The sequence below is a fragment of the Haliotis asinina genome, chromosome 8 (genome assembly GCF_037392515.1).
Source record: "Haliotis asinina isolate JCU_RB_2024 chromosome 8, JCU_Hal_asi_v2, whole genome shotgun sequence".
In the NCBI taxonomy this organism is placed as follows: Eukaryota; Metazoa; Mollusca; class Gastropoda; order Lepetellida; family Haliotidae; genus Haliotis; species Haliotis asinina.
The window spans coordinates 8,198,333-8,225,741 of NC_090287.1; the positions used below are offsets into that span (position 1 = coordinate 8,198,333).

General features: G+C 37.5%; 1 protein-coding gene across 4 annotated transcripts in view; it reads right to left on the reverse strand.

Moving 5' to 3' along the window:
- LOC137295366 (calpain-B-like) overlaps nucleotides 1–27,409 on the reverse strand; it is a 69,599-nt gene that overhangs the window by 15,384 nt on the left and 26,806 nt on the right. For 2 of the 4 annotated variants that reach the window (XM_067826684.1, XM_067826686.1), the window contains exons 2-12: nucleotides 17,192–17,261; nucleotides 15,193–15,445; nucleotides 14,421–14,589; nucleotides 13,942–14,022; nucleotides 9,009–9,109; nucleotides 8,459–8,536; nucleotides 7,914–8,083; nucleotides 7,453–7,616; nucleotides 6,495–6,706; nucleotides 3,300–3,336; nucleotides 1,876–1,914 (exon numbers count right to left, since the gene is read on the reverse strand). In XM_067826684.1, coding sequence (XP_067682785.1) covers nucleotides 1,876–1,914; nucleotides 3,300–3,336; nucleotides 6,495–6,706; nucleotides 7,453–7,616; nucleotides 7,914–8,083; nucleotides 8,459–8,536; nucleotides 9,009–9,109; nucleotides 13,942–14,022; nucleotides 14,421–14,589; nucleotides 15,193–15,445; nucleotides 17,192–17,261 — 1,374 coding nt within the window. The remainder of the gene's footprint in view (nucleotides 1–1,875; nucleotides 1,915–3,299; nucleotides 3,337–6,494; nucleotides 6,707–7,452; nucleotides 7,617–7,913; nucleotides 8,084–8,458; nucleotides 8,537–9,008; nucleotides 9,110–13,941; nucleotides 14,023–14,420; nucleotides 14,590–15,192; nucleotides 15,446–17,191; nucleotides 17,262–27,409) is intronic. The other 2 variants (XM_067826685.1, XM_067826687.1) reach the window with 1 other exon arrangement.

Consider the following 27,409-nt stretch of genomic DNA (forward strand, 5'->3'; position numbering starts at 1 on the left):
AATGGGCACCACAAGTTCAATATAAACTCATCTGTAGGACACATACAGTGAAAACTTGTTTGTCCAGACACTGTTATACTGGATACATTACCTTGTAGATAAGTACAGAGGGTAATATCTCAAAAGCTGCTTTGGCATTACTACCTACAGTAACTGATTCAGAAATTTGTTAATTGTGTCAATTTCTCAGGGAGTGTGACCATCTGCATTATCAAAGTGTCACTTTATGTTTAATGCATCTTAACTGAAGCAACTCAGACTAAAACTGTTACGAGATAATCAAACCCTCCTTCATGCATGTATAAAAATATACATTTCACATGTGTATATACATATGTTGATATTTAAACAATATTTTCCTACCAACTACATGTAACATTGAATATCTACTCTATGTATCACACACTTGCAACACACAACACCTGGAATCATTCAAAAAACAACAAACACTCTCAGTACCATTTACACTATGACCTATCGTATCCTGTGTATCATCTGACCAATATTAAGGAATATATAATAAACCCAAAATGAACATAAAACATGCAATAAATCCTATTCAGCACTCTTTTGCAAAATCACGCTTAATGCTAAGTAACCATAATCAGAAAATATTATGGTACCACAAAAAATATATAAATATTTGGAAGGCATTTTTATGCATGTCCTAATAAAGAATCATGCGAAAGTTTCATAGGACCCATGTTGTATAACAGAATTGAAAATAATGTAATCAATGTATATTTTGAAAATAAAAGATACGTGCAATATAAAGGAAGGACAGGTACCATTGAAATGCATCCACTTATTTACATAACTCAAAGTCCAGTTCTCATCTTGCAAAACAAGTTTGAGATACAAAAGTTGTCTCCCATTAGAAGTGTTCCGTTACGAATAGAGAGTGTAGCAGACAGGTCAGTCTGTGGTGTAGCGCATCTTCTCAGAACCTTCTCCATAGCAAACACTTCAGGTTACTGGACCTCAATAGATCAACAGGTGTGTGCCCATTGCTCAAGTCTTCAAATGAAATTATTCAGCGGTTTTTAATTCATTCAGCTGAAAATGTTCATCAGTTTAACAGAAAATAATCATTTCAGTTTCAGGAACAGAAAAAAGAGCACTTAATGTAATCAGCCCGAAAGAGTTTGTAACTGAAAAGGAGTTTCACAAAATGAAACATCACAAATGCATTTTTTTCAGAATTTTATCACATCTGATGATCTTTTGAGGAACAGGATGAAAATCTTAACAAACTTACACATGCTTCAGTATCCATGCTAGGCTTTAATGAATCAATCATTGTTTGAGTGTGTTAGGTGAATAGTATCACTTGTTACTTCTTCAGTTCATTACGTGTGCATTCTGTAAGTGGTTTAGAGATACTGTGACAGAACACAGTGTCCTTATGCTGTCATAACACTATACATTAATGTCTAGAGACCATTAGAATATATCTGTGCTCCAGAAGCAATGATCAAAATTAATAACTACGTTTTGAAACATATCTATTTCAAATGACTGGTCTAAAGAAGTTTCGATAAAAATCAACAGTGAGATACTTTTAACAATCTGAACATATCAAAATAATATGAAAATGAACATATGATAACCTTATTGATGAGTTGAGAATTAAAAAAAAAAATATGTTTTGAATATTTTTTCACCCAAACTTTCTAAGAAGTTTAAAAAAAAAAAATGTACTTCTGCAGCTAGATATATTTAAAATGGGGCAGAAAGAGAACAACAAACAATTTCAGTTCTGCTCAATATCAATATATAACGAACATCATGCATCCATATCAAATATGTTGCACAAGTCAAAATGTTTTTAATTCTGCGTAAACCCATGCTGTTGTAGAACCACTCAGCACTTACTGTTGGTCGAGTAGGTCTAGGTTGAGGTCGATGGCGACGCTAGTAAAGTTATTCAAGTCAAACTTAGGGTTGTCATCAGGAATGTTTAATACTGTTGCATCCCACAATGCAAATAATTAGTCTGGACACATTGAGATATGATTAATGAATTATTACCAATAATAGATACATATTTCTTTATCGTGCTTTAATTAACCATCAGGAAAGTGCTCTAAAAATAAACAATGTGCAAAAATATTTTGTTATAAAACAAAAAATGTAGAGAGTATCCTTAACATAAGAGGTTTATAGACAGATGGGGGTCCTCACAAAGTGATATTAGTACTATAACTCACTTAACATTGTATGTATTGGCATGTGTGTGTGTGTGTGTGTGTGTGTGTGTGTGTGTGTGTGTGTGTGTGTGTGTGTGTGTGTGTGTGTGTGTGTGTGTGTGTGTGTGTGTGTGTGTGTGTGACTGCATGTCTGGATCTGTGTGTATGTGTGTCTGCGTGTCTGTGTGTGCATATGTCTGTTTGAGTAAGCACCTGCTTTTGTGTGTGTATGTGTATGCAAGCATGTGTCGCAGTGTCCAACTGCAATACCGTAACTTAACATGACTAACCAACATAGTATACTGACTCCAAGTCAACCAGTTCTTTAAAGCCAAGTTCTAGGCAAGGGAAAAAAGTGCCATCTTTCAACATCTTTAGGTTTTACCAAACTATCAGCAGAATCTGGGATCAAACTCTGGGATCAAACTTCCTATCCCCTACTACACAGGATGAGTCCACTGACTTCAATAGTCATCAGACTTACTTACTATCCAATACTACATTGGATCAGTCCACTGATTTTTGACAGTGTCAGTGCTAAGATCACTTTGAGATATGAGACGAAGGATGGTATACACGTGCCATATCCAGAAGGGAATAGTCTACAGTCGGATAGTATTCAGTTTTCTACTGAAGAAAGAAGAGTTTCTACGATGTATGTCACAATGCATAGTGAATGTTTTCTAACAGAGAAGACGAGTTGTATTAAAGCATATCATATGTACTGGGTTATACAGCTGTGATAAAGTGACAGTCATCATACACAGTGAATATGAAACAGTGATAAATGTATTGGAATGGGATTAACTATTTTTGTACTTATTTTCCAAAATTTCATGGTACCTGTAAAATATAATACAAAACATTCCCAATTCCAAGGTTCTTTCAACATGTTATACGGTAATACAACTGATTTTGTATATAAGCACTTCTCTTCAGATTTATGTTTCTCATAAGCAATTTTGTTGCATTTTACTGTTCATTGTTTACATTTGTATCAGAAACAAGAATGTTTACATTTCAAATTCCCATCTGGATATGTTAGAATGTCACTTTCAGTGCTTCTGTCTGTTGAGATGTGTGTGAAGCCATGGCCTTGACAACACTTACCTCATCCTCCACATATGATGTCCTCTCGTCCAGCTCACTGCAAGCAGAGGAAATACCAACATTAATTCCCCATTACACTCTCACACACCATTCTAAAACATCAAGCCATTTTGCAGCAATAAAACACTAGAATTCAAAGGGCAGTAATGTTTTAAAAACTTTGAAAAATTTAGAGTGAAAATAAAAATCCAAAAACTACTTTTCAATGATTTAAACCAGAGACTGAAATTTGCAGCCACCTATAATCTTTGAATGTTGATAACTCAAGAATGTCTGTTACATTCATGTTTTCACGCCTTATCTATGTGCAAGTGCACTAAGCATTTGAAGATTTTATATTACTATTATCCACACAAATGATTATGGATATCCGATAGCAAAGTGGACCTGTGTTTGGAACTCGAAATATCTCAAAATACAGCATTAAAGACAAAGCAATAGAGGGTCTTCACAGGAACTCTTAATGTTTTACTGAGGCTGCAGAATGACTTCCACATTACTAAACAAAGGTTTATTATCTCAGGTTATTTCATGATAAAAGGAAAATCAATTAAAAAACAGAATTGTTGGAACAAAAATAAATAGAAGAAAAACAGACAAAGAGACCAACAAAGTAGATAAGCTTGAGACAAAAGCAAAGCAGTTTACGAATGATACATGTTATTGATTTAGGCAAAAGAGAATTAAAACTAATTCTCACAAAACAAATCAAACTGGCCATATCTACAGATAAATGCATGCACTTGAGTGAAGCACATGCCAAGACAGTGGATATAAACTAATGAAAACAATGTCAACAAGGATAAGTTCACATCAGATGTAGGTGCGAAATGACACAGAAACATCACCTAAAGGACAAGAGTTCACATATCCCCTAGCACTGTTACCAGAGACAGAGAGAGTGAGAAGAGAGGCAGCATGCCTTCAAACACTTCCTGAATTCCCTAAGTTCAAGTGTGGTTGAATTTCAGATATTGCTCATCACATGCATGTCATGCAATCAGCCCTTAATATTAATAGAATTAAACAATTCTTTACAAGTCCATTTGATTGGACTTCCTTTAGATCTTGAACCAGACAAACCTGTGATTGATATCATGAGCATCATCACCTGCCACCGGGGTAATATGACCGGTTATCACAAATCCTGATCATCTGATCCATTTAATCCCCTCTCATTGTGACAAATATGACTGGGTGGTTATTGATACTAACCCACAAAATCAACATGGGCAACATGCATACAAGACAGGACAGCAATAAACATAAGACATCAAACAATCATGCTGGTGTCCCAGCCACACTCATGTAACCATGGCAACAAGCAGCCATGCACCAGACACCATATACCGATATGGTCTCTGCATGCACCAATCTGTTGAAACATGATGGAAGGTGTAACTACATGCAGGCAAAGCAAGGATCTCAGCATCCATGATGTCAGGGTAACCCTACTGAGCTCTCTCAAAACCACACCCAACTTACCAATGTGGAAAACTGTGGAATGTATTTAAGCATTGTAGAGAGCAGTTTAAATCAACATGTTTGAACAAATCAGTTTCTTGTTTTTCATGTTCTATCCATCACAAATATCCTTATATCGATGATAACTGGCTCAAAGAACAATTTCTAACTTAAAGTTCTTTTTCTGTCTTTTGCACACACTACTCTATCATAATGTGTGAGATTCACAATGGAAATTTGCAGTAGTCACTTGGGATTGTAATCATCTCATTCGGGATGCAAAATGATTGGCCAAAAGAGGTCATAGATCAATATTTTAACAGATCTGGTAACGACTAAATACAAAATGTAGGGCCCTCCTTCCTACTGAATTAGCAAGAAACAATATTATTTTTCAACTTAGCACAAGACAATCATGCAATGAAAGTGAAACTAATATATGTGATATGAAACAAAAATAATAATAGAGGATAAAATAATTCAACAAACCATGATTAAAATATGCAGCTAAAAGACGTTAAAAATGCCATGAAATATGTTATATTCCTGTAATGCAATTATGAGGAACGCCCAACCTCAGCAATATATCCATGCAAACAGTTTGATGAAAGTTCATGAACACAATTTTTTTTATTATATTATTATTACAAGTGTTCTTGTATAGCGCCCAAATCAAACTGCAAGGCAATTTCTTTAGGCGCTAATTTCCAAAATAAATCCTGTCAGAGCTAGTGAGTGAGTGAGTGAGTTTATCACAGCTTTGAAGAACGTTTCAGTTATGTGACTGCATGTCTTCTTTGAACCCAAATTGATGCAGCAGTTTGATGACACTGATATCGTTAGAGAGACGGCAACTATTGCTATTAGAATCTATGATTCAACCTGACAGACTGTAAGGGAGACAACTCTTCCACACCACCTACACATTCCAAAATCTAATAAGGCTGGGCATGTTTCTTAACATTCAGGTCATTACAGTGTGCCTTTTTCACAACCTGACTTGTATCAAGTTTATTGGATAAAACACACCATATTTCTTGCATATATGATGGAAATTATCCATATTCTGTGATGCTAACATAAGGCAGACACTACCATTTTAAGTATTATGGTTGGTTAACTTAGGGTGATTGTTATGTATTCAACTTTTATAACTTTTTAACTGAGGGCAGTTAACATGTACTTAATTCATATGATTGGTTAACTGAGGCTCTTTCCAATGGCAAGATCTTCTCCAATTTAGCTTTATGTTTCGTATCAGGTTGTCAGATGAAGGTAACAAGTAATAACTGCTTTCAATTATTGGGACAATTAAATGATGTATCATTATGTACAGGCATCATTGAGTAATCAAGAAATGATGCTAAGACTATCTACACCATTCAGGTATAATGACAAACCACCAGCCAAGTCATGTAAGTTCCAAGCCGATTCATAAAACTAATGTCTACATGGTCGCATGGAACAGAATCCCTAAGCACTTGCTCCTACAGGTTAGGTTGCTGGGCACCTTTTCAAAAGGCTATCGTAGAGATACAACTGTTGTACCTCCTATACTGTAACAAAGACTTACGACAGTAGTCGCACTACAACAGGTTATAAAACGTGGCCCTGGTAACCCCAACAGGTGTGATGTATGCTTTCGTGTGTATTGATACATCTTTTGTAAACAAGAATTTGACTCTGACTTAGTCTCTCCTGAGTGTGTCAACTAGTCACTGTGTAACTCACCCAGTTTCATTGGCTTTCTCAGTGAAGATTCTGAGCAAGAAGGATCCCTCCTCGCCAGGTTCAAAGGTGGACGGGATGATGGCATAGGTGCCTGGAGGTAGCTTGTGACGCCCGCATATCTCCCGCATGTTGATGAATGTTGGCGACTTAGCCACCGAGGCATTATATTTGAAGAAGTTTACATCAAGAGGTCCACAGTCTGGATTTTCTAACTGTAAAAGGAAAATCAACCACACTGAATATCTGAAGTGTAAGATATTTCTGATAATTGTCAGTGGCAGGAAATTGACTGAAGCACACATACAATATCAAGTTGCCTATGTGAGTAAGCCTAGGCAGGTAGGAAATTGGAGTTATCGCCCATAGGTTTTACACACAACAGGACATATAGGTCAAGAGGTTTCATGATGTGATAGCTCTAAAAGACTGGCCATACCTAGATAAAACCAAGATGACAGTGAGAAAAGGTCAATATGAGATCTTGACTTGCATCTGACCTACTTGCCAAGTTTTGACTGCATATCTATGTGACCTAACTCATGACTGGAGCTCTCTACTCCCTTCCAGCCCTATTCTGTATTCAAGTACAGAGTTTTCAAGACATTCAACTATGAAATTTGTGCCTCGTAACACTCACGACTGTACTGACATGTTGTGAAGCCTATAAACCTGTTGCCACATTTCTATCCCATTACACTCCCTATGATGGCTGTAACTCTTTAGGTGTTTTAGTACTTTCTGTTAATTATTCATCAATATTCACCTATATGAAATTTATTGAGCTTGAAATAGTTAAAACATATCTACAATTGTAATAGAATCCTTTTTCACCACTGTGATGGCTATGATGGTACCTCCAACACACGTTTGAAGACCATCAGTGAAAACATGAAAAGAATGCGCTAAAACACAACAAACGATTGTCTGTGTACAGTTAGAAGGTCAAATCCTGTCATACCCTGTAGATGACGTAACCAATGGTGAGAAGGTCAAGGCCTTCCTTCCTCTTCTTCCTTCTGTCCTTCTGTAGCAATGCTGCAATCATGGTGCACATATCATCGTCATCATCATCATCAGGGTCGGTCAAGGTCACTCGGAACTGAGGATTTGTCCAGAAGGTGTCTGCAAGGAAGACAAACATTGTCACACAAAAGATATCATACAACAGTCACAAGACATTCACATATCTTGAATGCGAAAGACTATCATATACATGATGAATTAAAACAGGGATTTATCTAGACCTGCTCAGGAGCTGATATAAGCCACATCAACACTCAGGTTATTTACATACTATCTTTATACCCATGGAATATTGCTGAGTGTGTCATTTAACAACTAATAAATCAAGTTTTGAGCAAGTGAGTATGGTTAATACCACGCTTGGTAATGTTATGTTATGAAATGAACCTGACTCACCAAGGTAGTTGCGGCAACCGCCGGCATTCACCCTCCTCTTCCAGTCAGCATGCTGAACATTGACCTCCCACTTCTTCTTGTTGCCAAGGTCAGCCTCATCTAGGGAGTCCGGCCCAAGATTACAAATCTCCAGCTTGGTGAAGTTTTCCTTGAAGTCTTGGAAGGCCATCCTGTAAATCATTCAGGAAATCACTGAACTATGGTACAAACTGATGTGTGGGTTCAGTGTGAGGGTGTATTGCGATGTATCCTGATAAGTGGTTTGGGTATCTGTGATAGAGAGACTATTTGAAGGTGTGAGTTCCAGCGTGTAGGTGTATTTTGGTGTATCCTGAAAAGTGGTTTGAGTATCTTTAATACAGAGATGCAGTAGAGAATATGTAATTTCAGAGAGGGGCCTGTCTGAGTGAGTGAGTGAGTGAGTGAGTGAGTGAGTGAGTGAGTGAGTGAGTGAGTGAGTGAGTGAGTGAGTGAGTGAGTGAGTGAGTGAACCATCGCATATGTGGCTTCAGTTAAAAAGGTTGTCCTGTGGTATATGAACTCACCAGAACTCTCCATCATCATCAAAGGTGAGTCCCATCTCCTCCTTCTCCTCAGGTGAAATGAGGGACCATTCCTGGGACCTGTCAACACAGACACAACCATGACTGTCATCAACACAGACACAACCATAACTTTCATCAACACAGACACAACCATAGGACTGTCATAAACACAGACTAAACCATGACTGTCATCAACACAGACACAACCATGACTGTCATCAGCACAGACACAACCATGACTGTCATTAACAAAGACACAACCATGACTGTCATCAACACAGATACACCTATAAGACTGTCATTAACAAAGACACAACCATGACTGTCATCAACACAGATACACCTATAAGACTGTCATTAACAAAGACACACCAATACAACTGTCATCAACACAGACACATCCAAAGGATGCTCATCAACACACACCCATATGATTGTCATAAAAAAAAAGACATACTCATATGATTGTCATCAACACAGACATAACTGTGATTGTCATCAACACCAACACAGGCACTCATTATAATCCAATGTTTTCCTGTGTACTCACTGATCGCTCCATGCTCCCTTCCACTCAGCCTCGTTACCCCATGGGTTCCTGATTCTAACCATAGGGATCTGACCCGAGACACGGGACGTCTGAACGTCAATCTGCAACATCAACCCAAAGTCGTCAGTAAACCCTCATAACACTGACCAGTAGCCTTACATTATGTGATACGATCATACTTCCACTAAGGTTTTACATTCCAGGTCATTCCTATGCTGGGAATTTAGTTAGAGTAACACCTTCAAACCACTCCCTTCTTCTCTCTCTTAGAACTTTACAACACAAAATGATAAATAATTGAAAAACAAATAAATATGGAACTGATTAATAGAAACATTTGATAATACGCCCAAAGTGGAATCTGTAAAAACTAGACCAAGTTGGAGGAGAAGTTTACTGTGGTTAAGAAAGTTGTCAGGATTAGGTTATGCGACGAAACATTAACAAAGTAAATTCTGATCCTACATTTAGTCTGCTTACACAGACACCAGTGTTATATGCACACCTGAAATATAAGTCCGTAACACACCATTTGTATACTTTAAAGTGAAAAATCCAGACAAAACTAGACAAAAAATGATACCAGAGAACAGAATACATTTTCAAAGGAAAGACTGTATATGATAAAGTTTCTTTTTTTTTCGCCTGTTTGCAACATACCGATGAGTTTCACTTTAAGCGAAAAAGTAAACTGAATAAAGTAAAATTAAGGTTGCGAATCCTCCTAATTTTACTGTGCCAGTTGGATAATTCAACTTCAGAATTTTAATCAACTTAGGACAAAAGTTGTTTAACTATCATAGTTTCAAATCAATATTACTGGTTTGCATTACATGGAGGTATGCACATTAACTGAAACACCGAGAACAAGTAGGGTTGGTGTAAGCTAATGCTTATCACATACAGCATGTGCATTTGTTTCACTATTCCAAGTACTGAAGTTACACCCTTGTAATACACACCAATAATGGTGATTTGAAGCCATGATCATTTGTTAAGTAACTTTTATCTTAAGTCGAATAAAATTCTGAGATTTAAATTTTCAGTTGGCAGGTAAAATTATGAGGATTCACGATCTTAATTTCACTTTTATTTCATTTACTTTTTTGATAAAAAGTGAAATTCATGAGTACATTTTCACTGCAACAGCATAGAAATTAAGTAATTAAATACATGACAAGAAACTGATGGAAAACAATGCAATTCCTACATTCTTCATTGAAGGAAGGTCTCTCATACTGAGTGAATATGATCCATGAAATGCTAAGAAAGTCTTAAGGTAAACGTTATGCAGTCATTTCAGACATTTCAGCAGGTAACAAGAGAAAGAAGAGTCAAGCGTTAAGCACACATCTATGGAGCAGTCAAAGAACACATGTACACAGAAGATTCAGTTTGCAAACGTTTTCCAATCACTTAAATTCTGAAAAAAAAAATACTTGTTTAAAGGAAATCAATTCTATCTCAAAATAACCAAACAAAATTACATATGATGGTTGTGAAGTTTAAGATGAAGATGACAAAAACACAGATAAAATTCTCAGAAAAATACTTGTGTCTTCATTAATTACATTAAAAGAAATGTTAAAAAATCTTGACTATTCAATCATAATTTCAGTAGTTCATAAACATTTAACCTTAAAGTCAGACTATTGACACTACCATTCAATAGTACAACCCCAATAAGGAGGGAAGTGCTTATTTCACTATAGAGTGCACCATGATGTGGTTACAATACTATGTGTATGTGTGAAACGTGACTACTGCGGACATTGAAAACTGAAAAAAAAAAAAACACTAGTGATTATCAATTGTTTTCTCATATGTGAAATAAATGAATAAATGACACTGTTTTACTTGTAAATATGAATTTCACAGTACCTCCTAGACTCACAAACATCCTTACAGCATACAATCTCATTAACAATATATCTCCATACTTGCTACCACTGCATGTCCATCTAACAGCAGTTCACATCACAATGTGTATTGCCTGAGAGATTTTGAAATATGTTTCCTGTTAAGGCAACCAAGAAAATGTCATGTCAACTATAGATGTTATGGAATACTGTCACTTTCGTCTTCTGTATCTCTGCAATAAAACAAACACTAAAAACTGAAATAATTGTCCATACTACAGGGGAAATACTGCCATAAAGTCTAGGCCATCTTTTAGACATTATACAAATTTCTCTTGTCCAGTTTTCAAACCATGAATCGTGAACTTTGTCAAACTATGTTTGCAAATTTTGTTCAAAACTTTGGCCAGTTCAGACCAGTGCACAAAAGCTAACAGAATGGTTGGTTGATTTTGACTACCATTTCACTGGTCAATCACAGATGACCAAAGGATGTTCTGATGTGATATCCAAAGGGATGCTGTCAGTGTAGCAATAGGGAGTATGAAGATAAGAAAATAATGAGATTGCAAGAACACTAAAAGTAAGATGTGTATCGATACGCTCAAGTTGTATGCACCAATGCATATGAACTTCTTGCCACAGTCAACAAGCAGGAAGCTGTTCTTATCATGCACAATCAAGAAACAGTAGCAAAGCATGTCCCTCAAACTCTTAACACACCCTTCGTGTGAGCACTATGTCCATCTGTTTGAAAAACATAGAACAAAAATCTCAGAATTTTTACAAAGAAAACTCATTCACCTACATTTTGAATAAATCAGAATGAAAAGAAACCATAGTGTTATGCTTGGCCAGATGGCTTTACCTACAAATAAAACAGAATTAGTTTCAAAATAAGGTTCCTCTGTTCTGTAAAATCAGTATTTTCATGTTAACAGAATGGAAATCAAACAAGTTTTACATCAAAAAGTTTTCTATTACTACTGTTCTGACAAAATCCTGCAGATGAAACTATCTGGTTTAACCTATGATCAACTTAAGCAAGAAAAGATAATTCACCCGTACATTGGTAAAACCCTCAGATCACAACTAGTCTTGTCAAAAGCTCAACGCAGCTGCGAAAACTCTATACAATCTACTTTGACCATATCTTTGAAGATCATCTAGAAGTGGAATACATACAAAACGCAAGATTTATGGATGTCAGAATCTTTATAGTGCATAACACGACGTTTCAAAGTTAAGCTTTGCTCCTTCATCAGGTGATGATTTCAGTGTTTTATAATTATGCCAAAGGAGTACAAACAGTAAATTTTGGTCATTAGCATTCCAACTATATCACACTGACCCGTCAATCAAGTTTGGACCAGACAAACCTTTGATTGGATGCATGATAGACAAGCCATTCAATACGGGCACGACACAGAATATGACCCCCACATACCCAATAGCATCCTTTAAAAAGCAGTAGATAAAGTCTTAGACATGTCATAACACATCATTAAGCTCAGCCCACTGAAACTCTATGCCATCTTAAAGGAGTTAGTGCTAAGACAATTGTGAGGAACGGTATCCAAGGGCCTGTTTTAGGAGCTATGTTTAAGTACCCAAGGGCCTGTTTTAGGAGCTATGTTTAAGTACCCAAGGGCCTGTTTTAGGAGCTATGTTTAAGTACCCAAGGGCCTGTTTTAGGAGCTATGTTTAAGCACCCAAGGGCCTGTTTTAGGAGCTATGTTTAAGCACCCAAGGGCCTGTTTTAGGAGCTATGTTTAAGCACCCAAGGGACTGTTTTAGGAGCTATGTTTAAGCACCCAAGGGCCTGTTTTAGGAGCTATGTTTAAGCTATGATCATCATCAACCTATGATAAAGTATGGTAGTTACACTACTTGTAAGGCCACTTTGAGGAATGGGACCCTGAGACCCATCTCACCAACTAAATCAACATAGTTTTATAGCTTCATCAACCTTTTGACAAGACCAATACCATTGACCAAATTTGAGAAAGCATCAGAATTCTGATGAGAAGTACAAAACATGGTGACTACACAAGACTCATGTGCAGGGACAATGTGCTGATCTCTACATGTGGACTATACCAAAAACAACACTGCCAGGATCAACAGCATCCTGTGCTTCAACTTACACGCATCTTATCATCAATCTGCGTTTGCAAATGATTAATGTAAAATAAAATAACTTTAATTTAAACTGAATTAAATACATGTAAAAACCAACTGAGGGATTAGTACCAACAAGAAACATACAAAACAATCCCCGCTCCCCACACAAAATAGACTGTGACATAGTCATGAAAGTTAAATTGCTTAACTCTTTGAATGGCCAAGTACGAATAATGCAGAATCTGATCACAAGTCATTCCCAATTTGCTGCGTTCAGTAATTCTAGAAACATGACACTGGTGGACCAGAAACTGGCATCACAGAAGTGAAAAATTAAACCACCCTGGTTACACTTGAAAGGAGTAGATAATATGGTGACAGTCACAGAATTTCTGATCATGAAGTAGCATTTGCATTTCAGGGCTGATAGTCTGATTAGGGATTCTTGTCATATGGCAAACACAATAAGTCAGGTAAGCACCACTCCCTGTTCAAGTCAATTGGAAAAGGCAAGATTTTCTTTGGACCAAAATGAGTAATTAGCTGAATGGAGAAGTAAAACATTAAAACAATCGGTGGAAGCAAAGTGTAAACATTAAATAACGTAAGAAATACTTGAAACGTATAAATCATTAAGACACTTGAAGTAAAAGCTAAAAGTATTTTATCACATCCCTCAATACTATAATAGCTTGTCTATGTTCTACACTAGATCCTCCTCCTGAATATACCATCTACAACCATGCTATAATTGAATCTATTATATGAATTAACAAACGCTTACAAAGGAAAAGAATCTGCAGTAGTGTCTAAAAGCTCTGAATGATGCTCATTCAACCTCCTACCAGGCTTGCTATTATGTACAAAATTACTATGGCACATGCTTGTTTTCCATGCCACATCATTATCATCTCTAACAATTAGTTGTTCATGTATTAGTATCTTCTCACCAGTTTCACAGCAGTGACACTGTATGCATGACCAACCACCAGACCATTGCTGAGCTCTGCCTCCAAGGATCGACCATCAGGCTGAAAATATAGATCAAAATCAAGGCAACTTTCCAAGTGAGTTACCAAAATGCAAATAAATTTTTATGTTAAATGGAAATAAATCCAGAATATTTTATACTGTTTCCATCTCTCAAAGATTTTCACCTGTTTAGAGAATATTCTTTCAATCATGTTCCTTAAATTGAGAGAACATTATGACCAAGTTTTACATGTGTTTATATCAGTTTGTCAAGCGCACCCTAAATTTCATGTTAAATCTGTATCTTCATGAAAATTATACTTCAATAGCATTTTTTCAAACAGTTATTTACCAAAGTAAATTCTGAACACATGGTCATTTAGTTGTTGAGGGAAATAGACCCTGCTGAAATTTTGGTTATTAAATAACACAGGACATCCTGAAATATGTTCCTCACATCTATGGAGCATCCCATGAGAGCTGATCTGTCAAAAGCCTTCAACATGATTCTGAGTAGATTTGGCGGGGCTTTGGCGAGATCAAACATCTCTGTCACACCTCCTGTAAAGTCCTCCATGGCTTCACTGGTGCTACCACCTTTCAGGGATTCATAGGAACCACAAAGCCTGGAAAATACACGACAATAGTCTGAGACTGGCTGACTGGGCTAGTGATTTAAGGGAGAGTTATCTCCATATGAACAATCTTCCAAAATATTGACAAAAGCAAGTGGTAGCCAAAAAGCAAGAGGTATACAGTGTTGAAAAACATATCACAACCTTTTGGCACACTCAGGGGAGACAACCCTCCACCACAAACTGCATTGCCTCTCATGCATATTGTGTCCATGGCCCTGAATCAATGTTTATGGTTCCCAAACCTGTGAAGATCGAGATTATAACTGATCTTCAGTAACCCATGCTTGTCGTAAGAGGTGGCTAGAGGGATCTGGTGGTCAGACCAACGATATAGCTGAAACACTGCTGAGAACAGTGAAAAGTCAAACTCACTCACTCACGTATGTTTAAAGACGATCAGTAAAAACTGAAGAAGGAAATACTACAACACAAATATAGAATAGGTAAAATCACAGAACTAACTGTTTAGTCAAATGCTTCTTTTAGAACTGGGAATAATAACATTTCAGAAAGTTAAGGGTTTGCAAAACTTAAATACCAGTACTACAGAGTATTGTATATATTATCACAAATGGAGTCCTCATAACTTACTTGGCATAAGCCTTTTCCAGCAGTGCACTCCAGAATTCATTCCTCTCCACTGAGTGCATGAATACTAGCTGGTTATGGTATGTGGGTAGTCTGTCATCCACAATGACCTCCACCCATTCTCCCTGATGCCAGATATTGAACTTGAACAACCCACAGTAATCATCTGTGAAGTTCTGTTCAGGGGGGACAACTCTTGCCAACAACTTGCTGTTACAGGTAAGGGAGGCAACTGCAGCCAACAGCCAACAATCCCCTGCAATAGCCAATGCAGATATTAAGTATTTTAATCTTCCAGAAAACAAAAGTGAAAATATACAGTGGAAGCTGTCAAAACAGGCATCTGTCTAATTCAGCAAGTTGTCAACACCAAATCTCAGTCCCACCCATGGCTTGTACATTTATCATCAGCTTAACAATCTGGCCTGTTGTCTAAACTGGATTTCTTCAGATGTGTACTTTTTTAGACAGCTTGCACTGTAATTTGTGTTGGTTCCTAAAATATGTCATAACACACCAACAAAAATGCTACCACTTTAGCGAACACATAGTTATAAAAAATTATGATATGAATAAATATTGTGTGTTAATCAGGCTTATTAAGGACACTATCTGCTATGAGCATTATAAACTAAGGACAACTGTAATAACAGATAGCTACCATGAGACTAAACTTCAACAGTGTTGCTAAATCTGATAGAATGAATCTACTCTTTGTGTAACACTGTTGCACCCTACATGACAGCTACTAATTGTAGCCTCATATACCATCTAATAATGCTCCACTCAACACAAATCAAAAGGGACTGAACAAATTACGGGCCAATCTTAATGGGAATCACACATGTCTGTGTTCCAAAAGGTAATTTCAAGGATGTTTATCAAAAATGGATTAAAAGAGCAATCAGTGGATGGGCTGTGTATTTATAGCAAGCTCTGTACACTCATTATACATCAGTAAATGAGTCTACACTTGCATGTATTATATTTTACACTTGTAAGACAAACTGTGAAAGCAGTGTTCGAAATAATCGATAGCCCGGAGTCCTAGCACCAGTAATTATTGTATTGGGTCGGCTGTTTCAAACCTTAGCAGGCCCTTGTGGCTTTAAGCAAATAATCTCTCTTTTACACAAGTGGAATCTTTCCATTGTTTTTTCCCCTTTATTAACGTTTGAAAATCATCCATGATTCATCATGTTATCATAACTTCCAGTTTCACTACCTGGTATTTCAGTGCTTTGTGGATAGGAATGTCAACACTGTTCATTTACAAGTAAAAACTTATCTCTATGCCACTGACTTCTCTCATTGATTTTATAGAAACAGCCTGAAACTGCGTATAAAGAGAAATCTATTTTGCATATCCATTGTTTTAAAAAATGGGCCTCCAAATAACATTCAGGGCCTGCAGATTCTAAAGCCTGCAAATTAAAGTATTGCAAACACTGTGTGAAAGCACATTCCCCACCATGCCCTAACTTATCCTCTTCATATTCCTATCACATTCCCTATGGTTGTATAGCCCTTGTAGCTTTCATATACCCACAATACACTTTTATTTGTACTGATAAATAAACCATCATTCAACCATAGTATTACAGTCTCGTATACTCTTGATCTGTATACACCGATACACTGAATACAAGTCCATGTTATTTTCAATTATCTTATGACAAACTGTTTTAATACTCCCCTTCTGTTTTGAAACTATCTTATCCATCAGAGAACTATCTTCCACCTGGCCGTGTCCTACATAACTGCTGATTAAATATATGGATAATATAATTCTTCCCCTAAATCCTGTGGGGTTTCCAGGTCAAGAAGTCTCTTCACAGACTGTGCTTGTTCTGAGAGCTGACTGCAGTAATGACTGGTAAAATATCACCATAAATAGATTCATGTACTGACAAAGACTCACTCGCCAATTCAATCACTAGACCTATCTTCTCACTGACTCACTGGCGCTGCCCTCCCCAACCTGCTGATATCCCCCACTTACCAAGTTCACCCTGCTGCACATCAAACCGACTGGCTCCCTCCGAGATCCACTGGGGGTCATCACAAATTTCCTGAAATGCAAAGAAATAAATATGAAATTTACATCACAAAAAATGTAAAATAAATGTATTGCAAGCCTTCGTTTAAAGAGTATATCAAAGCCTTTGTTTTTTTTCAACACTGCACTGATCGAGCCCACCCTCCACAGCTGATGGCATCAACATCACCAAGGAAATGTCAGGAGCTATATTTCCCCAACACAGACATAATCATCAATAAACAGAGGCAGTCAATATGGCTGACATTTCAGTTGACATTATACTTATTATAGCAGGAATGGGAGATAACTGTCATACCATGGCAGAGGTCAAGGTGAAAGGTGAAAGGTAGAATCAGCAATATATGTCATGACCAAATCATGCTGGTATCTTCAGAGATTGTAGGTGGATTTCATGTGTTGATATTATTTATTTCTGTGGAATCTTTCTCTTAATACGTCTATTTTTCATAGACACCTCGACCTTGATTTACCACGTCTATATGTTAAACTACAGTTCTTCAGTTCAATTCTTCAGCTCTTTACATATACTTTAGCATATAAAATTTATTCAAGGGACTGTAGGTGAATCAGTTGGCAACCCTCAGTTTCATTGACATAGGCATGATGTTGTCAAAACAGTGACTTGTTAATTTTAAAAAGATCTTTGTTTATTTATTGTGCATAAAGCTAAAATCGAAACAATCATTATCTTCCTCTATTATATCACCACTTGGCTGCTAATAACTGCACTAATATTATTTGTCACATACAATGAAGTACATCACAAGTTCATGCCTTATTACATGCATAACATATCACCAACAATAGACATAATGACTTGATGGGAGTTAGAGACACTGTTTACACTTACACCAAGGTTAGGTCAAGTGGACCTATACTGAGGTTGCTCTGACAAATGATCCAGCAATATTTAGACACAAGTATTGCTACTCTCTATCTCTATGGTGTTGATACAGACATGACTCAAGCATCTGTTAAGTCCATCTATCTTTTACAGTCACGCACAGTTTAGGGCAGATAAGATGGCTCCTGCAGGATGGGTAATAGGTGTAAGAAGGGAAGTTGCTGTGTCTACTTGGCCAAGTTGGCTTTTTAGAGAACAAACACTGTCTGTTTTATCCAAATTGCCTCAGAGAGAGAAAGAAAATGCCGAGATCACCTTGATGAAACCTGGAGGATGCAGTTGTAATGGAATAAGAATAGAGTGAATAATGACCTATATATATCAGACACTTTAAGACACCATTTGAGATTGGGAAAATATTAATAAAAGGAATGCAAGGAAAGGATTGAAACTGACATGTTCCATAAGGGGATATCAAGGAGAGTCACCATGTACTATAAATTAAAAAATGGACAGTAAGCTCTTTGAACACTGACATTGTGGTGCAGTCTATGAATAGGCTAAAGAAGACACTGGTCACTGCAATCCTCTGATTGTGAACCAAGTCTTTTCTTAATTATTATTGTACTGTGCACCCTGTTCTTTAAGCCATATCAACATATTGTTTGTCCAGTTTAAATGTCAGACTGAAAAACCTATATGGCTAAAAAACAGAATATTGAGCACCATGTTTACTTGAACAGACATAAAAAAGTCAAATAACAAAAATGTTTCATAAGAGTCTATATCTCCACAGTCAGTGGTGTGCAATAGGACTATGGAACGATGTTTGTGGCTACCTGTAGCTGGGAGGTATGTACGCACGCACACATACATGCACACACGCGCACTCTCACGCATGCATTCACATTTCCCTGGCCTTGCTCCAAGTCTCCCTTAATCATTAGCAATGTACAAATTCTATCCCTATAATGAGCTAAGCCAACAAGAAGGAAGACTGTTTTTCTTATGTATTTAATATGGAATTATGAAAAGCTAGAAACTACTAAATATTGCTTCAGAGACTTATGCAAGTCTATGAATCTCATGGCTTGCTGGTTTGTGGAAGTTTACTGGTGTACTGTGCATTGGGCCCAGAGAATCTAGGTAAAAATACAAGGCTGTAGTGTGTGTGCACTTACACATACTGACTGACCTGCAGAGAGCACCACATACAAGAGAATAGGTGTTGTGTAATGGATGAATTAGATGACAGAGCATTTGCTGGCTCAGTGATTTCTCAGCAGGGAGTGAGGGTTTCTGTTTGTGTGGGGGTGTTGACGCCATGTGTATGACCAATCCTTGATATATAACTATTGTGATTAATGGCTTGATAGTTTTGTACCATACCATACATGTTCACATCCTTCCCCTCCTTTGAAGAAACAATGGGGAGAGGGGTATTTATTCAGGGTAACAAAATGAGTGAGGATTCACATGATGTATGGTTGCCAGGGCTCTCCTACAGCTAGAAGTCATGCCATTTCAGTCAATATCCTCCTTACTGTTTCTGTACTTGCATGTGATTTACATGTAGAGCCAATGAGACAGAAAGAGGTGTGTCTTATACTGCTTCCAGCAACACTGCAACTACATTTCAGCAGTAAATTTGATGGTGGTCTACATAAGAGAACCTATTCATTCAATGAATACACCCCACTTTCAGAAAGCATTTAAATGGCACATATGTTATCTTTAGAATATTTGCACTGAATTATTAAAGTACAAATTCCAGAACTTTGGGGGTTCAATCCATACAAGTTACAACCCCAGGAATGTTGCTGTCAATACATCCTCCACAAAATGTAATCAAACTCCTTGAAACAGAACTACAATGAGCAGAACCTGTGACCATAACAAGGATCTGCATGTCTCCACTCTTGACCAAACATGGACAGCACTGGAGCACTGACAGATGAGATTTGCCCCTGTTCCCACTTCACCTCACGTGCTCCCCCACTGCTTCCCTTCCCCCATCCCCATGGCCTTCTCTCACTGGTGTTGGATTATTGCTGCACCAGTTACTATCTCCATCAAATACATGTCAGATTCCAGCAACATCATAAGCAGGTTAAAGCACTGAGTTCAGTAATCTATTATGATGAGGTACTGCACTCTATTTTGGTATGGACTGATATCTAAACTGTAAACTGTTCAAAGAGAGTCTCCGCCATCTCTTGTTTTCAGGATGCCTGAAGATATGTACAACTTTGATGGATATATCTTACTTGAACCCAGCTCCAAGTAATCAAGGTACAAAAGCTTATCAATGAAACATGCTGCTTCACATAATATGAGTTAACTGATACTTATTTTAGGACAGTTCCCATTTGTTTTGGGTGTATGTGAATTAAAGTAATGGCAAAATGTTTTGTTTTTTTTCTAAAATAAAACACTGCATGAACTGGCATCTAGCAAGCACTGAATTGTGTGATCACTGGCTACTGCAATCTACCTTTAAGACAATATGTGATCACTGCAGAATTTATAAAGTCTTTATTTACATGATGAACTTTCGTATCTAATCTTCAGTGTTATAAACAAAGGTGTAGTTGAAAAATGTACAAGAAAAAGAAATCACCCACCAATGAGTGTTTCTCAGGTCAAGACTCTACAGTTCTACACATCGATGTCACCTTCTCTGTCAATACATTTCTCTAATCACCTTTGTACAACAGGAAAGGTTTATTTACGTTAACAAACTAACCCATAAAACATCCCATGAAGGAAATGTTTCGACCAGATCTTTCTGTGTCATATCAACCCAAGTTAGTCACAGTAAAACACAATACATAAACCACAAGACAGACATTACTTAATTTCAGCCACATAACCAACACATCCAACTCTATCTGATTTGTCCAAGATGAAAAAAATGTGTCTCTTATTTCACACAAATATTTAAGCTATGTCCTGAAAGAAAGAAGATTTGTCCTTCAAACTACAGCAACAGTGGTTGTGTTGACAATGTACTCAGGAATATTTACTAAATAGTTGTGGTGTGTACACCTCAATCCTTGGATCAACTCAGTATTACACAATGCTTAATCCAGCTGTTTGTGAATTGTCCCTAAATCTACCAAACACCTCAAGGAACATCTTTTGAGAAACATCGAAACATTGAAACATCAATTTAAAAGATGATACAAGCCGTCAAAAGTAGAAAAACTACAAGTAACTACAATTTTTCACATCTAGTGTAATATATCAATCCCAGTACTGCCACATGGCAACTTCTACTTGATGGCTAGATAAGTTGTCAAGAAAATATTATAGCAAACAAACACTATCATGTTTCAAGTTTGCACTGCATTAGGTGTTCAGCAATAAATCATGTTCAAGTGGATGAATGCGCACTTCAACAAACTCTGACAATACAGTTGCAGAGAGCTCATACAAGTAATAAACTTTTTGACTGTCCAACTCCACTCAACACATTTCAATTGGTAGGTAAATCATATCACAATAGCAATGCTCATTTATATGTCAGTCACTGTATTGTAAGGTCAAGATTCAATTATTTACAGACTGACATCACTGGGGTGGGTGACTGCTGAGTACTGTATTAAGTAACAAGCATACATACTTCTGGTAAAGAATGGGTATGTCAAAATGGAGATTTAATTTTGTCAGCAGTGAGTTACTCTCACACCTGCTAATGTGTGCTGAATCCAGCTATGGTAGAATTGTACAAAACCATTCTGGCTGTAAAATCTCATAGAATTTGCTAGAACTTCACATAATTCATGTGTGTGAACGCTTTAACCACCAGGCTATTTCAGTGCCCCTCAGGCAGGTAGACTATTTGCTGAGTAGTGACCGAGATCATCAGAATTTCTGATCACATATATACCCTGAAAATGTATTGACCTAAAAATAACCAACATGCTCACTTCAGTAGCAGTCTTAATGGAAATGTGGCATAGTCAGCAACTTCTACAAAGATAGTAATCCGTGAAGTAACCATGGCAACTGGTACAATAAAACATTATTGATCGTTGCCAGGTGACTCAGTGCACTCATCAACCGTGACCATGGAGTCCTTTGAAGTTTTCCCAGCACATCAGGAGTGAGAACATTGCTGATCTTGCCTTAGACTGCTCATGTGTTACATGCTTGTAAAAGGTGAGATGTCTTATTGGGCATTATACTTACTGCAAACACAATAACCTTGATTCTCTGTACACCTTGATCTAGTGACATATTTTGAAAAAAGTATACCATATTTCAAGAAACATTTCCAATGCATTAACAAATATAAATCTAGGAAAAACAAAAAGAAGCAAAGCATAATCTTGCATATTTTTAACTTTCATGCTTGAATAGAGAATAACATCTCAGTCATAATGGATTGGCCTCGGGCTACCCATGCCTTAAACATACACTGGTTGTAGAAGCTCCTGTCTTTCACATGCCGTCGTTTCTTCTGCTTTATGCTTTAGAAGGCGACTCAGCTTGTCGTAAGAGGCGACTAACGGGATCAGGTGGTCAGACTCGCTGACTTGGTTGACACATGTCATCGGTTCCCAATTGCGCAGATCGATGCTCATGTTGTTGATCACTGGATTGTCTGGTCCAGACTCAATTATTTACAGACCGCTGCCATATAGCTGGAATATTGCTGAGTGCGGCGTAAAACTCAACCCACTCACTCACTCACTTCTTCTGCTTTAGGAAAAGAAGATTCAAAGGGATACTCTCCAGTCATCCATTACAGGATAATTTAAATCTAAAAATCCTTAATTTTAGACACTTGCTTGAAGTGGGCTGTGATATTCAAACTATGCTGACATCATATATATTCAAATCTAAATCTGACAAAATATCAATCAACATTATTCCACTTGTATCAGCTACCTGACAATGCTACAGGTGTAATTATGTAGGATTAATAAGTTATGTAAATTTGACTGTCCAACAGCAACTATAGGCTTCGATACAGTAATAATTAATTTGCTTATTTATTTTCAATTATTATTAATGATAATCCCAAATACACCAAGGTATACAATGCTTTGCTTTGTACTGATCTAGAGGACATATTTCCTAACGATAAACTGCCATGGCAGTCTGTTTGTTGAAGGTCATATAGGTGCAAAAAATGTTTTATATGCTGTTGAGTTTGAGGAATCCCATTAACAATTGTGGGTGTGCTCACGAAGAAACCTGACTGTCTGCTTCACTGAGGGACTATTGTCACAGGTCACTGACAACATGTTATCAAATGACTCTTTAAGTGTTAACAGTACCTTATTTGTTATTCAATTCATGTTGACACTTTACTCCTTAATGTGTTCATATTTATTACCGTGTTGACTTTTACACAATATTTCATTTTGTAATATGACTAGGAGTCAGTGAAGGTGGTGTGACTGGGCTAGATGACATCTTGATGGCTCATAGCATGAGCAGAGACCCACCACTCTAAGGTGTGACATGGAAAGGTGCTTCCTCATGAAATTTAACCCTTTGGTGATGTGGAATAGCTGTGTGTTGCCTGAACGGAAGTTGCAAGGTTTGAATCCTAACCAGGGAGAGAATTGTGTACAGTCACCTCTTTACTGAGCTGAGACAGGATTATAAATTGTGTTCAAGTCTTTGAAAGGCATTTAGAAGTGAAATACATAAGAATGATTCTTATGGATATCAACTTCTTTATTATGAGAACACAACATTTCGGAGTTGATGCTTACTCCTTCATCAGGTGAATGAGAATGGGGTACAGAGCTAGTAACCTTGTGTTCAAGGTTATTATAAGCAAAGATATAGCATTGTAGTGAGTGAGTTAGTATGGTTTTACACTGCTTTTAGCAACATTCCACCAATTTCATGGAACACCAGAAATGGGCTTTGCACATGTCAGTGTGACAAGCGGAAACTTTAACCACTACACTACCCCATCCAGTACTTAAGTCAGACAACATCATGTCAGCTTCTTGACGGTATTATAGTGCAAGCCCTGGGAGATATTGCATAGAAGTTTAACACTAATTCTCACTGAGACACAGAACACAGACTCATCATGTTTGCCCATCCTCATCTTAGTGTTAAGTGTCAGGCAGTGTAACAAGTACCACCCTTTAACAAGGTGTTTCATCTAGCACAACCAACCGAACCAATAGCTCCTTACTCCCCACTACGACTTAGAGAGTAAGTATGATATTCCAGCAACATCATGGTGGGGGGACACCAGAAATGGGCTTCACGCATTGTACCCATGTGGGAAAATCGAACCCAGGCCTTTGGCATGGCAAGGAAATCCTTTCACCAGTAGGCTACCCCACTATGCCCTTACCACTGCAAATACAGCAGAGGTACTGAAGGTGGCAGTACAATACAATGACCCATCCTCCTGGAGGGGAACCATGTGAAGCATCTTCAACACTGTGTGTGGGTGTGTGATTAGAGGTCACACTGAAGTGGAGCTACAAGGAATGTATTTAGGTGACTGCTTCTTCTCCTCCACGTGGGCTGGACCAACATTCACAGTGTCAGGTATCTCGTCTGACTGATCTACTCCACTTGTGTTTACGTGTCTACTGCACGAAAACCAACCCTAATTCACACCTGGAACATTTGCCCCTTAACCAGTTTAAGAGAATTAGGAATTAGGAAATCAAGGGCATTGAAGATGCATACAACATTCCTGCCCGAAGATTGCAATCCGCTTATGACCAAGAACACATACAATGATCTACAATGATCCTTAAAGCTTCAGTTCACATGAAAAAATATATATGGTTTTATATCATTAAAACATTTTTCATTCCTAGAAAGTTGTATATTTATACAATATCCGTATTTGAAACATGTGGGAGATGTTTGAGAAACTCAAACAAACTTCTGATGCAGTCAGACCTACCACATCCTAAATACACTCCATATCTGAGTCACCCTGAGGCAGATTCACCAAGCTAACTTCAGTCATGTTGGCATCGAGTTAGGGAAATGCCCAACGGCCATGTCATATCAAAATAACTGCCATCATTTATCACTCTCTGTCCTCTTTAGACATTGTAAGGGATATAACACATTTATGCAACGGTAGGCATATATAACAAGTTTATATACCCTTCCCCTGTCACATGTAGGTGAGGCCATGGAAGCATAGACATGTTTTGTTGGCTGTAAGGTTGATTCTGAATCAGTTGTGAATCATTGTATATGCATGAGCTGATGTTCTCATATGTACTTAGCAATGAAACACTACCCATTAATTTGAAAAACACAAAACATATATTTCCCTAGTGTGAAACAACACTTCATGCTGTAATCACTTTTTGTGTGCTTCCTTGGCACTTGAGACTGATATACATAACTAAATATACCGTTTAAAACAGTAGGGAATATTCCATTTTGCAAGCATACCACTAGCCAATGCCAGTGCATATGACAAAAAGTAGTATATATCTATGCAGATTGAACATTTCTCAAGGAATGGAATACATTGTCACATTTTCCCTTCATTCCCCTCCCTCATCTGTTTCCTTCTTGGCCTCATCATCTGTAGGTTTTTTACAATCTTGTAAATCCCATATCCCTATGTTTCTTAAATGGTGCATGTTCTGATGTCAAATGTCTATCAAATTAAAAGACCTGGATAAGTTGGATAAATTCACACTTCCATTCATTGTTATGAGATGAGTTCCAAAGTTGACAAAAAGAGATAAATGATCTGTTAATTAGGAATTTTCATGTGAGATTTTCTAAGGCCTACTGTGAAAAAGACTGTACATAGTACCGACATAAAGCCGTATTATACTCCCGTAAAATATTGATTTTATGGTGTCAGATAAATATAGCATTCCATCACTACATAATGTGTACGATACACAATACATTTGCTAGCCTTGAATGAATTCTGTGAAAGGTTGCTTTACAACCATTGTATTGCAGTGGATTTGCACTCAATATTCAAGACATTCCTAAACAACACATCGCTGTAGATACATATACTTTATTGTTTAGACTCTAAAAATATAAAATTTGGTGGAAAGCAAAAATTGAAATGAAAAGGACCCTTGAGTGTAAAATTTAGACTTGTTCTACCTATGCCACAGGTACTGTATGGTTTGTGTAAAAGGGAAAATGATATTGTTCTAGGTCTACAAGACAGTGTCCGACATGACTATGCATGGTCTGAACAGAGAAACTTGAGGAAAGCTGGTTTATGATAACTGACTTGGGGACAAAGAGAGTTGAGTTGACATGATCAATATCCCACAATAGCGACAACATGTCTGCATATGCTACACTTACATCCGTCAGTCACAACAACAGGTTTGCCTAGCAGGAAATACCCATACAAATACCAGTTATCTTCAACACATTCATCATCAGTTGACAAGGCAACAATACACATCAGACTTATTTTCTTGTCAAATCTATTCTGTTACCCAAATGAAGTCTTCAGGGGTATTAGATTACAAGTGATCCTGACGCCTATGCGTGTTACAGGTAATGACTTCATAATAGAGTGATCAGACACAGTGAGGGCATTCACAGCGTGTCAGCATATCTTGACAGTATGTAATTGGTGCTTATGACATCAATCACTGGTTTGTCCCGCGACTGGTCTTCAGTAACCCATACTCATCATAAGAGGCGATTAACGGAATCAGGTGGTCCGGGGTAGAACAAGTCTTCAGCAACCCATGCTTGCCATAAAAGGCGACTCTGCTTGGCGTGAGAGGTGACTAAAGGGATCGGGTGGTCAGGCTCTCTGACTGACTTGGTTGCCACATGTCATCGGTTCCCACAGCGCAGATCGATGCTCATGTTGTTGATCACTGGACTGTCTGGTCAAGACTCGATTATTTACAGACCACTGCCCTATGGCTGGAATATTGCTGTGTCTGGTGTTAAACAACAAACAAAACACTATTTTGTCTGGTCAAGACGTGACTACAAAACAAACAGTCATCATACAGCATATAGAATGCTGAGTTAACTATTACACTGAAACACACTGAAACACCAATTGCCCATATGTACTGCGAGTACATCTGCTGACTCGAAGTGGCCTACTGCTTTAATAGAAAACATTCCTCACCCAGTCTAACAGTGCTCACAAAGACTGCACAGAGCAGAGGTACAGTTAGAAAGACCTTGGATATAAAAGGGAGAGCTGGGTATTAGATCCGGTGGCATGGGCTGATGACTGTTTAACTGGAGCACTGAATGGGACTCAGTGCAATGCAATGTCACATTCACCATATTATTATTAAAGGATGTTCATAGAGTGCACAAATCCACACAACTAGTATATGCTCAAG